Source organism: Leptinotarsa decemlineata, unplaced genomic scaffold, assembly GCF_025532065.1.
Source record: "Leptinotarsa decemlineata unplaced genomic scaffold, Ldec_3_MD MMD2_tig00003736_RagTag_RagTag, whole genome shotgun sequence".
Classification (NCBI taxonomy): domain Eukaryota; kingdom Metazoa; phylum Arthropoda; class Insecta; order Coleoptera; family Chrysomelidae; genus Leptinotarsa; species Leptinotarsa decemlineata.
In genome coordinates this window covers 3,562,987-3,577,720 of record NW_027412593.1, presented here as the reverse complement: position 1 = coordinate 3,577,720, position 14,734 = coordinate 3,562,987, and the positions used below count along the sequence as shown (strand labels likewise).

Here is a 14,734-nt window from a genome sequence, read left to right as displayed (position 1 = left end):
TTGGGCAAATTTGGATATGCAGTTGGTTACCTCGTTCACAGGCAGATGGAGCGACGACAAAACTGTTGTTTGTTGTAGTCTTCAGCTTAGTTCGAGGAATGATACTCTGACGGAATTCGATTTTCAATTATCGGAAATCATCGACTTTATGTTGATGATATACACTACCTTGCACTGACGAGTGGCCAAACAGCCCGAAACCGGTCTGCAAGTGTGTTCCAATAATTGAAAATCTATTGCGGCAATTGTATCGCCAACAGCATATGCAGGAATAACTTCAGTGAAGAATCCTGCACTGACACCTGTCGGATATAATCCAACGCCCTTCGTGGTATTAGCCAGGGGAGTAGTTTTTTTCTGATAGGTGTCAGTCCATTAACCTACTGTGTAGGGTGTTGAGACTGGCCTGAACGAATTGTTCTTTTAGATGATTTGATATATATATTCATATATATACAGGGTCCTGCAACAGTGGCGCGGTGTTCCATATCTCTATATAGGAAGCAGATAGGAATCTAATTTTCTATAATATTACCTTATTGCTCGAGCTCGACAAAATAAAAATATTGGCGGTCACACAGGGTGTTCGATTTTTTCTGGGCGGATCCCAACTGTGTCTTTTTAAATGGCAACCTATATTTTTTATCGCTTTTTCGGTTTCTTCATAGAAAATAAAATAAACTTTATGTATATCTGCACTTCGAAAATATTGATGGTTTTCGAGATATCTAGCATGACAGGTTTTTTTTTTCAATATTCGTCACTCAGAATATTTGAAATTATAAAGTGGTGCCAAGTCCAGTTGAAATTTTTTTATGGTCGAATATTCTACATTGGTAACTCTCTCAAACGATATATCTGAAATCGACCTGTGATATACAGGGTATGAAAAACCGCTTGCCAAATATTGTAAATGAAAATTTGCAAAATCTTCCTTATATTAAATGAAACACCCTGTATATTATTGATCCATAAGAAGCGCCAACGAAACCTCTACAAATTTCATTAAGTATTCCCTATGGCTAAGTTCGATAGTTTTTCTTAAATGAGCATTTCTTTCGAAAAATGGTCATTTTTTCAAAGCGAAATCCATTTGACGACTGATAAAAATATACGAAAGATATCTTGTTTCAATTTTGTACATTAGAAGGTGTCCAAACAAATATTTTTTAACGAAATAAATGTATGTACCTATCACTTTTTGCTAAATGGAAAATTATTTTTTCATTGGATGCAGAATTTCACTCATTAATCGTGCAATATCAAACCAAACAAGGTAAAAGAAAGAAACATTATGAATAACTATTTTTTTCATGTTATTATAATCATTCAGAGCTTGAGTTCTAGATATTCAAATTTGTCAACTGGCAAATTACAAAACTACAAAAGGGAGAGTTTAATTGAGGTTGATAATGAAACTTTTATAAAATATGTTCAACATGTCTTCCATTTTCTTGAATGCAGAGCTGAAGTCTATGTTTGAAAGACTGTTCTACTCTGCGCAAGACAGCTGGTGTAATGCTGCGAAAAGCATTCGTTATTCTAAGTCGCATATTTTCGGGAGAAGTTGGTGGCTCAACGTAAACCATATTTTTTATGTATCCCCATAAGAAAAAATCTAGTTTCGTCAAATCTGGTGATCTAGCGGGCCACCGTACAGGCCCATTCCGTCCTATCCATTTATTGGGAAATACTTCATTTAGATGATCTCTCACTTCTGCCGAATAGTGAGCAGGTGCACCATCATGTTGTAACCACATTCTATTGCGGAGGTCAAGAGGAATATCATCTAACAAACCTGGTAAATCATTTCGTAAGAAATTGAGATACATTGCACCATTCATATGTCCCTCAAAAAAGTATGGACCAATTACATATTCTCCAATGATGCCTCCCCAGACATTTATCGACCACCTATGTTGATAATCCACCTGTCTCAATAAGTGAGGATTTTCTGTCGCATAATAATGGTAATTATGTCGATTTACAAATCCATTTTTATGGAATGTCGATTCATCCGACCATAAAATATTATTGAAAAAATATTCGTTTCGACGAATTTTGTTCATGGCCCAATTGCAAAATCTCACTCTTTTCTCGAAATCAGCATACAGTAGTTCTTGATGTAACTGAACGTGGTATGGATGCAAGCGATGTTTCTTCAATACTCGTTGATCTCTCACTTATTTCCACTATTTCCCCAATTTGTCGTTGACTCCTACTAGGATCTTCTTCAACAGCAAGAAGAACTTGCAATTCATTATCTTCATTAGTAGCTGGCTTGATGCGCTCATGTTTGGAATAATTAATAGATCCAGTTTCAACGAATCGTCCCAAGACCTTTCGGAAAGATCTTTCATCTGGATGCCTTCTATCTGGATACCGTTGAGAATAAATTCTACTTGCCAATAAACAATTCCTGTCTGATTCACCTAATATGAAAATCATATCAATCAAATCACTTTTTGATAACAACATTCTGATGAAATTATACCGACAGTTCAACTTCACGATTGACTAAAAATTTCAATATTCATTTGCAGCCAAATATTTTGTTCTGTCATTTGCCAGACTACTTGATTTCCAATAAATATTTCATTCGCTGAAAGGTTGTTTTAGACCGAAAGAATATGGCACAAATTCCTAGATTTTTGAAATTATTCTAACTATTCAAGAACGTCCATTTTGTGGTGTCTTGTGTGTGTCTTGTCTATCTAGCAACAGGTAATTTTAGGAATGGGCGATATTTTAAGGAAAGGGTATTTTTTGTATATTCTTATCAGTCGTCAAATGGATTTCGCTTTGAAAAAATGACCATTTTTCGAAAGAAATGCTCATTTAAGAAAAACTATTGAACTTAGCCATAGGGAATACTTAATAAAATTTGTAGAGGTTTCGTTAGCGCTTCTTATGGATCAATAATATACAGGGTGTTCCATTTAATATAAGGAAGATTTTGCAAATTTTCATTTACAATATTTGGCAAGCGGTTTTTCATACCCTGTATATCACAGGTCGATTTCAGATATATCGTTTGAGAGAGTTACCAATGTAGAATATTCGACCATAAAAAAATTTCAACTGGACTTGGCACCACTTTATAATTTCAAATATTCTGAGTGACAAATATTGGAAAAAAAAACCTGTCATGCTAGATATCTCGAAAACCATCAATATTTTCGAAGTGCAGATATACATAAAGTTTATTTTATTTTCTATGAAGAAACCGAAAAAGCGATAAAAAATATAGGTTGCCATTTAAAAAGACACAGTTGGGATCCGCCCAGAAAAAATCGAACACCCTGTGTGACCGCCAATATTTTTATTTTGTCGGGCTCGAGCAATAAGGTAATATTATAGAAAATTAGATTCCTATCCGCTTCCTATATAGAGATATGGAACACCGCGCCACTGTTGCAGGACCCTGTATATTGCAAGTGGTGTCGTTGGTGATGATAAAATAAACTGTTTTAAAGCTCGTGAAGTTGGACTTGCCTCTATGGCAAATATAACAGGACTCAAATTCAATGATATTAAATTTAAACGCGCAGACAATGTTGTTCCTCTTTTAGCGATGAGTAGTACTATAAAAGTTCACGAAGAAAGAGTACCTGTTGTCCCTGTATTATTGTTTCAGTGCATGAGTATCACTGCAGAATTTCAAGATGAAATTGAGAAATATTTTGAATATGAATTGGCTCCCTACCCTTTATCGTTGTTTGATGGCCTCAGGATGCGTAAAACACAGAAGTCTGCCATTTACGATTGTTTCCAACAGGTCAATATTTAAATTAACAATACTAATACGACTTACATCATTGATGGTGGATACTTACTACATCGTGTTATGTGGGATAGTGAAGAAACATTTAGCATTATTTCAGATGAATACGTTCAGTATGTACGTAGACATTTTGGTGCTAGAATAACGGTCGTATTTGAAGGCTATGATGATTGCACGAGAAATATTAAAGCTGCAGAACAACGTCGTCGAACTTCAGCATTATCTTATGACAGTTCCTACCAGTCAACAGAAATTTCTTGTAAATACTCACAACAAATCTCGGTTCATTTTAATGTTGAAGGATAAGTTTATTGACGAAAATATATTGGTTAAACAGGCTAATAACGATGCCGCCGTACTGATTGAAGCAGCTCTAGAGCAATTCAATTTGACAAATACAACTATTTTTGTTAGTGAAGATGTAGACTTACTCGTACTTCTTACTGCTCGAACTCCACCCGAAAAAACTATTTTATTTCTGAAGCCAGGAAAAGCTCAAAGTCAAACCGAAATATATTCGTCAAAAAGTTTATCTACTTTTGCAAAGAGTCAAAATCATGTACTATTTCTGTGATACGACGTCTGCATTTTACAGGAGGGGTAAAGCAACAGTCTTCAAATGTTTGAAATACAACATTTAGTTCAATGTGCTGAAGTTCTCAAAAAAAGTAATTCGACCCAACAAGAAATTAACACCAACGGGATTCAGTTTCTTCTTTCTCTGTACAAAGCTCCGAAAAAAACACCTGCTTAGATAAGTATCGATATGCATGTTTCGTAAAAAACACTAAAGATAAGAAACAGGTGCAATTAGCTTGTCTTCCTCCAACCTCAGTTGCTGCTCATCATCACCTTTTCCGGGTTAATTACCAAGTTCAAGTGTGGCTTGGTTATCAGCTAGACCCAAAAGACTGGGTTTGGGAGTTGGTCGACAATGCATTAGAACCTTTTCAGACTTTACTCCCACCTGCGCCGAAAAACCTGCTGAACACAATTTTTTTCAACTGTTAAAAGGGATGCAGCGCTGAATGTGGTTGTAAAAAAGTTGGACTGTTGTGTTCTCTGGCATGTAGACATTGTCAAGGCCGGTCATGTTCTAATGCTGAATCAAATGGAGGATTCATTTGATACCAACGAGGAATCATACGATACATCACTCTTGACGCAGTTTACCTACACCCAGGATGAACATCAAGAAGAAGAAGAAGATCAAGGAGAAGAAGAAGACCAAGAAGAAGTATTTGAAGGTTATGACTCAGATGAATACATTTTTGATTTTTTTTAATTTCAATCGCTTTTATAATTTTCAACCCTAATATATTTTATTATGCAAGTTTTCAATTTGACAGAATCACAACAGACATGTGGAATAGGCCTACTGGGGAAACCACGTTGAAAAAAAAACGCGCTAAGTACACTACCTCATAGGAGGCGTGGAAACGTGTGCATATAATGACGATTACAACTTTTAAAACTTTTTGACTCGTATCTCAGAAACGGTGGCTCTGAAAAAAAAAGTATCGATACATTTTTTGTAGAGAATTTTATGGTCTGAAATTTTTATCAGATGTTATTTCATGATTAAACTCACCGTTTTCCTGAAAATCGTGAGAAAACAATTTTTCTCGAGATTTTTGACCTTTGTTCTTGAATAAATTTTTTTCCAGGCATCGCAATCATTCGGAATATCAAAATCTTATTTTTAACTATGTTTTGAACAATTACACGCGTTTGCAGCTTGTTGTAAATTCATGTACCTTCCAATGTCTAGATGGACCGGATTATTATGATTTTCTGTATTTATTTGAATCATTTTGTCAATCTGCAATTCTATCTTTGCTTCACTCGAAAATGATTGCGTCATTACCGAGCTGAGTGGCAAACTTTTCATCGAATTCAATAACAATCTTGTCTTCGATGATTCTGTCGTCTCAGCTTGAAAACCCGAATACTTCAAATAGTAATAACAGCTTTCGAATAGAAGCATTCTCTAGGAAACCATTTCGAAAATTGGAACTTTGAAGGCTCTCAATTTCCAAGGGGTAACTCTAATTGTGTGACTTTGGCGACAAAGAGCAATCATTGTAATCGTGAAACCATGCAGTTAGTTTTACAACGAGTTTGTTGGATCTCCTTGACTTTGCGGTCTCTGCGGCCCGAATAGAACGGATTACTTTGGTATGGTTAGGTCACAAGTGACTACAAAGAATGCCCTTTGTTCATCCATATTTCATGAACTTTCACGAAGTTCGAACTTATAATAGGAATATCAAGACAAGGATTGTATATATATATATATATATATATATATATATATACATATATATATATATATATACATGTATATATATATATATATATACATGTATATATATATATATATATATATATATATATATATATATATATATGTATATATATATATATATATATATATATATATATATATATATACTTATATAATGTACCACTGGGCATCCGGTCCAGCTTCGTTGCAGTGGGCTTCCGGCATATGTACGGAGTATATAAGTGAGTTCTCCAAAACAGGTTACATGGAATCCGTGACACATAACAGGTTTACTAGGCGTCTGCAAAAACTACATACGCTTAGGTACATCTAAAGGATTACACAACTTCCAATATAATTATTTGCTTTGTTCGTTTTTATTTCGTTTCTAAGGTTTTGAGTTCGCATTCCTGACTTTCGGGTGATACACTCAGCGTCCATTTTATGATTATTATTTCACTGTTTCGAGTATCTCGAGAAATTTTAAAATATTCAATGACATACGATGTTATTTTAAAATTTTTTTTTATTAAAAATTAAACTAAAATGTGGTGATCAATAAAATGAAATGATAATTTGTTAGCAAATATAAAGTGCACTTATTGATTAACAAAACAAACATGGTAATCCAAATCAGAAAATATTTCTAAGGGAAGGGCGAAAATACAACCTGAACTAACAAAATTATTTTTATGCAGTTCAGGACGGCATAGTTCCCTTACCCCCTTAGCCCTTCATTTATTTATTTTTATTATATTTGTTACAAATATATACTTTAATGGAGTCCCACTTTCTGTCCTGAAAAACTCCAGGGTGCTGTTGCATCAGAGATAGGACTTCATCTTTTCTAGGTGCTCTACATTTCCTCAGATGATCACTGAAAAAATTTTCAGTGAGTTTCTTTTCCTGTTCAGACCATTGTTTCCTTAAAATTTTTGGCTTTCTCGGACAAGAGACAGTCTCCATTTGTAGTTGTTCATTGGTCGATGTTGTAGCAACGGATGTAGTGGGCCAGTTCTGGGGCCTGCCATCCTCAACTACATTATCTTCATTGTCACTTTCCAATTCTAGAATGCTATCATCAATATCCAGCTGAGAAAGGCTTTTGCCTTTATATTGTTGAATTGATGTCTTTTGAGACATCAGAAGAATTTTAGAGACTTTTGCAGTCTGGTATATGTCAGATGGCAGTCTATACCACTCTTGATGGGTTTTAGTGGTATGGCCCATAAAACTTGCTAATTGCTCTAAATCTTCCTGATCCATCCTCAGTATCTGCGAAATCGTGGCCAAGTGCTTCCGCAACTTTGTTGAAGTTAAGGAAGCAACTTTTTTTGGATCTCCCAATGCTTTCGTTACATGTTTTCGAAAAACATGATAGCCACTTATAGGTCCATCTGTACCACATATACTGAATAAATATGGATTATTGGCTAGACAGAAATTGCTTCTAAATCCGACAGCGATATCCAAGGCCTATTTAATGTTTTTCTCAAAGAGCACTGGTACACCTCTGCCTCGTTTTCCACGTACAACAATACGTTTTAATTTTTTGATGCAGATCTTCTCTGCTGGTGATAGCAGCATATCAAAGTCGCCCGATTCTATCTCTTCGTTAATGTATCGTTCATAAATATCCAGTGGAATCCTCTGAAGCTCTCCTACTCTTCTTTTATTGAACAGTAATAGACTACAGTATGCTGCTTCTATGATAGCCCTAAATGCATTTTCGTTTTTGTCATTTTGTATGAGATGCCCCTTGGCCGCGGATAATATGCTCTCCAGATACACTTTGAGCTTCTGAAACAGAAAAAAATATGTAGTAGCAATAGTGAGGCATGCAAAAATTTCATATTGGTGTTTCTGGTCAAATAAACAGCTTTTGCTTGTAATTGGTTTTGGGGAGGTTTCGACCACAAACTGTGCTACGAGTTTATGGAACATTGGTTCCAGGATTTTATGAGCTACATATTTTCAAAAGTTCACATAAAGTAACCTTTGGGCTCTTTAATGAAAATAAAGAAGAATGTATCGACACTGACTAAGCATTATCATTCTGAGAGAACAAGATAGAAATATGCAAGTGTTGTTCAGGAAAAAGTTATAAAAGCTTTAAATACCTCTAATATTTCTAGAAGTGATTAAATATCGATCAGGAAATCTTGGAAGAGTTAACAAGTTTTATGGGCCGAACTACAACTTATTAAAAGTGATGCTTATGCAACGTTCAGTAAATTTTCACCTGAAAACAGGTGATAGTACACAAAACAAATTGTTGTGCCACTGATTGAAATATTGTCGAACAGTTAGTGGTTCATTGAAGGGGAAATAATTGGAAAGCTCATTTCGGAATACAAATCGAGTATAATGAGTCTGTTAAAAGGTACTAAACTCTAAGATTCTTCGAAAAAGAAACTGACACAAAAAGCATTATATTCAGAAAAAGGATACAAGATTCAATTTTGAAACACTTATTTACCACATTAATCAATTAATAAAGAGACAAACTTACTGCCAAATCTTCAGCAATTGGTACTATCGTTGGTTTGTTAAAGCGCTTTACATTGATGTTTTGTGCAGCTTCAGTCGATATTTCGATGGCCCATTCTTCTTCTATCAGTTTCTTCATGACATTCAATTCATCCAGCTTATCCGAGTTCATATTTTCTTGTACCTCTAAAGAGTAATATGCTGCAATAGCTTTTTTTATCAAGGTCCCCATTTGGAGGGCAAAAGAAGGAGAACCAAATGCCTTTTGTCCAGCATCGTAATTTGTAATACTTTTAACAGCTATAACTATATACTTAAATTTCGTAGGGTGTAACAGAGTAGCGAGAGTAAGCGACTTGTCCTCCAGTATTTTTCTAACTTCTATCACTATTCTTGCCAGCCTTCTCATATAACGGTTCGCTACGGAAATTAAATGTCTTTCTTTATGACACTTCACGTACCTTCGCCCAACTTCGCATATTATTTTGTCTCTTTTTGCGACCAAAGACACGATGTCAGCTTTTAATGACTGCAAAACCCCGGATATTCGCAAAGGATCATTTGGTCCGAAATATCCAGCTAGTAGGGTCTGGCTGTCTGACTGATGTCGATGGCGCCTATTATTGTTCTTTTTTTCTGCATTTAGGGAACAACGAGCAACGTGTCGTCTCAATGTATTCTTCATATAGTATCCTGAAATGAAACAAATGAAATTGAAAAATACAACAATTAATTTCAATTTCAAATATTTAATTAATATAATATTAATTGAATGCTGAGTTATTTTTCAGAGCTGTAACCACACAGATACATATTTTGTTTTCAAAATGAAGTGGCTTTATAAATTAACTCTTCAAATCGACAAAAGTAGTGTTAATCGTATTGACTCAGAACGCATTTATGAAAACCCTTGCTTGAGAAGTAAAAGGTCGAGATCTCATATCTTCTTGTCCAAACTTACCTTTACAGTGGATACAAGGGAGTAGCGTATCACTGGATGCTCCTTTGTTATTATCAAATTTCCGTTTTTGAACAGGTATGCAATTGCCAGAGATAAAGTCCCCTTCTTTTCTTATTTTGTTGATAATCCTTTTTCGATTTGGATCTTTTTTATCCAGCGCGAGAAAGCGTCCTACTTCTAGTTCATCACCATGTTGCCTCTCTAGGTGTCTTGCAAAATTGTTCACCTGCACATCACAATAGGGACAGTGATGTTTTCTCCTCCTTTTATAGACCACACTATTCTCTTTATCTTGGTAGGTAGTTGGCGTACTTGTACAGGCAGAGGAAGTATTATCATAATTGTCGTTTGCAATCATATTACTTGGATATTCTATAGACTTTAATGCGGTGAAAATACCACTCTCAGACGTCATCATGGCAACTTCGCCACTGCATTCTGAAATTAATTAAATTATGTTATTTGAGTTGTATGAATTATAGTATCAAGTAAGAGTGCTCTGTATTTCCCATTCTGCTGAAATGCATTCGTAAAAATTATATTCGATTGAATTTCTTACCCAATTTCTCTCTATCTCGGTTAATAGTAGGCGTACTTGTAATGACATTAGAGTTACTATCATAATTGTTGTTTGCAATTGTTTTGTCTGCATATTCTACTGGCATTAATGTGGTGAAATTATCACTCTCGGACACTATTATGTCAATTTCGTCACTGCATCCTGGAATGAATTAAATAGGTTATTTAGCTTCTTTGTTTCATATTACATAGTTCAGATGCTGCGTTTATCTTACATTACATTTGGTATAAATATGACCAGGAAACGGTAAAATTAAAAATGTTAATAAGCTCATGATTTTTACTTTTGTAAAATTCCTTATCAGTATTTCGGAAAGTAACAGCTTACCTCCCATGCTAGCAGCCGAAATCGTCTGTAATTGAGCACTTCTTAAAATAGTTGGATTCACTTCGAGGTATCCAGCCACAGTTTCTTTTGATCTATCGGCTGATGTATCACAATAAGAACTACTCGTAGTAGAACTGAAAACATATTCGCTTCCGTCGCTTTCCGTAAAGCTTTCTTCAGAGATATCTGAAAAATTGAGAGATGTTCAATATACTAGAGACACCCAGTAGATGAAAGTTTCACTATACTCAAATCCACGCAACGCCTGTACTATACCTATTTAGAACAATATTAGAAAAGCAAAATTTTAATGTTTCCAAAATTCTAGATACAAAACATCCATTAACAAAACCCGAAAGCATTTTGGATATCACTGTTACTGATTATTGTGAACATTTGTTTTTTAGTTGTTAAGAAAGTGGGTGTTTGTTCATTGTAGTTCTGTATGAGTTCAAGAGAGAGAGCACTGTCGTGACGGTCTCTCGCACTCATACAGATCCACATTGTGCAAGTGCTTTCACAAAAGCTTAGAATAACAATGACTTCTGAAAGGCTTTGGGCTTTTGTTAAAGAATGTTGAAGAAAATTTTGGAAAATTAAAACCAATAAAGTCAATTCTTTATATATAGGGTGTTCCGGGAGGAAATGGACATAGTAACACGGTAGGTACCTAGTATGAAATGAGGCCATTTTGTCTTTGAAAACAAAGATGCATATAAAAAAAGTATCTAATTCAAACCTAAAACTATTCGGACAGTTAAAATATTCAGAGCCGCACTTTTTCACTTTCACTTTGATATTTTTCAAAATCAACATCTTTCAAGTAATATATTGAAATCTATGACTATCCACAAAAAGTCAATGAATGGAAGTTATTATATATAATATATATAATCAAGCACCCTTCTAGTAAACAATGGTCTAGGGAAGTTATGAATGGCAAAAAAGATTGACTGCACCTTTTTGGCCTTTCAGTAAAAGGTATTATTTATTCAAATTATATTAATATCTATTTGTATGGAAGAGCAGGAGGTTGTATGGAAGAGCAACTAAGTTGAATACCGCCTCCTTGTTGCGATTATGTGGTATGATATATGGATTTCAAAATAATAAAGACACATTATTATTATCATTATTATCTGTTAATTTCGAAATAAAATTCCCACAAATTGAGACGTTATTAACTTGATTTCATCACAGTATTTTAGAATGATGGAAAGTTTTGAACTAAAAATGTTTTATCACCTCAAAATTCTAGGGTTGGATTCCATTTTTTCGTATTTTACTAAACGCAGCACCCTTTAACTCTTGCTCCTCATTTATTATTGTTTTTAAGAACTATATCCTACCAACTGAAGCTGTTCAGTAAGACTTAGTAGAGGGGAAATGGTTGGAAATTATTATGAAAATTCTCGAAATTTGACGTCCTATATCATCTCAAGATTAATTGAAATATGTTAACAAAGCTAACACATATTCAGATTCAAAAACTGGTTGGTACATTTATGTGGTTTAACCAAGTTCTACCACTAAATTCTGACGTAATAAAATTTTAAGTTCGACCCTGCACACTACTCGAATTGAGTAAAATTGCGTTATAAAGGTCATTTCTCCTCTACATCCGAAGTCATGATATACAAAATCAAATAGTAGGAAAAAATGTTTAGAAAATCACTCAGAAAAATAAATGGGGTGCATGAAATTACTTTTGCCTCTTATTTATATATATTTTTGTTAATTTTTTGGTGATACAATAGTAGTAAAAGTTACAGAATGTTGTACTTGACAAAGTATAGTTCAATAACGACCATCATTCTGCAAAACTATGATTGTTTAAAGCTGAAAAAAATCAACTCTGGCCCTGAAGTTTCAACCCGTTTGATTTAGCTTTAGCTCAGTCCCAGACAGTTTTATTATTGTGCAAATATCATTTAAATCGGTTGAATAATTCTAAAGATATGTGATACTTAAGATTCGGTACGTTTTGATAAATTACTTTGTATATCAGAAAAAAATAGGTTTAGATTATTTTTGTTTTCAGATACAAAAAGGGTCACAGTCAATTTGAACTTACTATTTCCATTTCCTTCTACCCGTATAATGTTTGTCCGCTTATATCAACAAAAATATTTCTTTTAAAAAAGCCTATATGGACTTTTCTTTCTCAAACTTGTCCAAAGAAACTAAAAGAATTGTTCGCAGCGGAAAAAGCAATTTTTGGAATTAGTGGTAGAATTTATTAAAATATTTAGTACACGGAAAATGTACTTACCCATATTTTTTGCCGCTGCCACCATGGCATGTGTTCGTTTCCTAAACGAGTACATTACAAATCGCAACAAAGTACCACTCACTACGGACGCTGAGTAACAAATAAGGAAAAAACCACGAATTTTTCTACACTAAACACGTGCAGTGTTGTCTATGGGTATATAATATAGAAGCTCGGTGAGACTTTACAATGAAAAATTCCTTATGCGGATATCCAAAACATGTGATTGTGCATCTTATTTCATTTTGTACGTAAAAACACTTGTAGTAAACGTTTCTCGAATTTACTAGAGGCGTACGGCAGTGTTCGAAAAGTACCTCCCTCCTCAGCCCTAGTCATCCTAATGACTTTTTTTATTCCCCAATATTTTTGAGATCAACGTTCCTACCTTGTTGATAAAGTTTTGGTGATTTTGGCGTTTTAATATTATATTGTTACCATTTCTTAGTACATATTCTTCTGTTTTACGTAGATTCAATATTAAACTATCTTTTGTCTCTGTCATAAACAGTAATAGTAACAAATTAATATAAAATATAAATTAATTCTATATATTTTAATTCCAAAATTCCAATTATTCAACTTGATTTAACAGTTCAATATGAAATAATCCAAACCCACCGTTAGTACGTCCTTATCTGTAAATATATCTTATGGTCGCAGGTATACAATACTTGATTTCTAAAACTTCAATTGCATATAAAAAATGGATGCTGAGATGTCCGCTAGAGTATTACATACGATAAGTGTTTATTGTTCCCACCAACAATAAAAACAGATTTCCAATTTCATCACCTGCGTTCAAAAAGAGATGCCGAGTTAGCCGGTATATCAATGGCGAAAATAACTGTATGTATGGACGCACAGTGAAACCACGCCATGGATTATTATATACATATGTATAAACTGCAGCGCCACTGCGGTCGATGCGTCAACCCGAATTTATACGGATGTCTTGGTTCCGGCTCAGATAACGTCCATCGAGATTTTTATATTTTCGGACTCTGGATGCTATCATGATGCCTTCTGTGATGTTTTTTCGGGGAGGTCACTGGGCGTCCGTATATCGGACGCAGGGTGACAGCGGACGCCAGGTGAACCTACAATTTTACACATAGGATGCACGATTGCACCGTATATATATATATATATGTATATATACATGTATATATATATATATATATATACATATATGTATATATATATATATATATATATATATATATATATATATATATATATATATATATACAATATATACAATCAAATTCTGTTACAAAGATATACGAATTGATTACATTATTATTATCATTTATTAACATTAACAAAGTACAGTTAGAGCAACTGCTGATATCAATAACTTGCGATGTTGAAGAGCCTTGTAATATATTTGAACTATCCGAGTTGACAATTTCATGGGCATTAACATTTAATTGAAGTGACGAGGACGATGCTGTAACGCTGGAGCTAGCTGTCGGGATTATTCTTTCAGTAATAGCCTTTTTATTAGAAATAGATTGATCGATGTAACCCTCAGCTACTGTTGTAGACTTCCATCATCCGTGCCTCTCAATATCCATATTTGCTTCTGATTCTGACAGCAAATAAGCAGAAGATCTTCTGAAACATTGACCTGTAAATTCCTTTGGTTCCAGAAGGTTCAGAAACTCAGCAATGTTAGTATGATGATATGTATGATATTTGTGTTGAAAGTAAGTTTAATTTTGTTTACTCACGAAATAAAACGTTACTTCTTACACTTATATCATAAATAGTTATTTTTCATTTTTGAAAAACATGGTGTTGACTGAATGTAGACTAACATGTAATGAATGGTGAAACAGAAACCTCTGACGAAACATAAATCTACTATAATATAATAATCAAGCAATACCTACAACAGACTTGGAGACGGAAGAGCCGTCAAATCAAAAATACACATGGATTCATGAAAAAGTAATTTGAAATTTACATTCATATTTTCCTGACAACGAATGTCAAACTAATTTGTGATATTGATGACTTATTTATTT

At 34.2% G+C, this 14,734-nt stretch overlaps 2 protein-coding genes across 2 annotated transcripts in view; both read right to left on the bottom strand.

Annotated features, from left to right (window-relative positions):
• LOC111512836 (orexin/Hypocretin receptor type 1) overlaps positions 1-14,734 on the bottom strand; it is a 409,012-nt gene that overhangs the window by 135,791 nt on the left and 258,487 nt on the right. The gene's annotated exons all lie outside the window — the stretch shown is intronic.
• LOC141483575 (uncharacterized) lies at positions 6,699-13,150 on the bottom strand. The gene is made up of 6 exons (XM_074178295.1): positions 12,702-13,150; positions 10,430-10,615; positions 10,082-10,243; positions 9,523-9,960; positions 8,584-9,254; positions 6,699-7,871 (listed from the first exon to the last, which is right to left on the bottom strand). The coding sequence occupies exons 1-6, from the start codon at positions 12,754-12,756 to the stop codon at positions 7,548-7,550; spliced, it is 1,836 nt and encodes a 611-aa protein (XP_074034396.1). The 5' UTR covers positions 12,757-13,150; the 3' UTR covers positions 6,699-7,547.

What these genes read in the sequence shown, in the direction of transcription:
- LOC141483575 (XM_074178295.1), bottom strand. Translation starts at nt 12,756, where the DNA reads ATGTACTCGTTTAGGAAACGAACACATGCCATGGTGGCAGCGGCAAAA. An exon ending in CCCTTGTATCCACTGTAAAG is followed by an intron (nt 9,255 to 9,522) that starts GTAAGTTTGGAC and finishes GTTTCATTTCAG; the next exon opens with GATACTATATGAAGAATACA. An exon ending in CAATTGCTGAAGATTTGGCA is followed by an intron (nt 7,872 to 8,583) that starts GTAAGTTTGTCT and finishes TTTCTGTTTCAG; the next exon opens with AAGCTCAAAGTGTATCTGGA.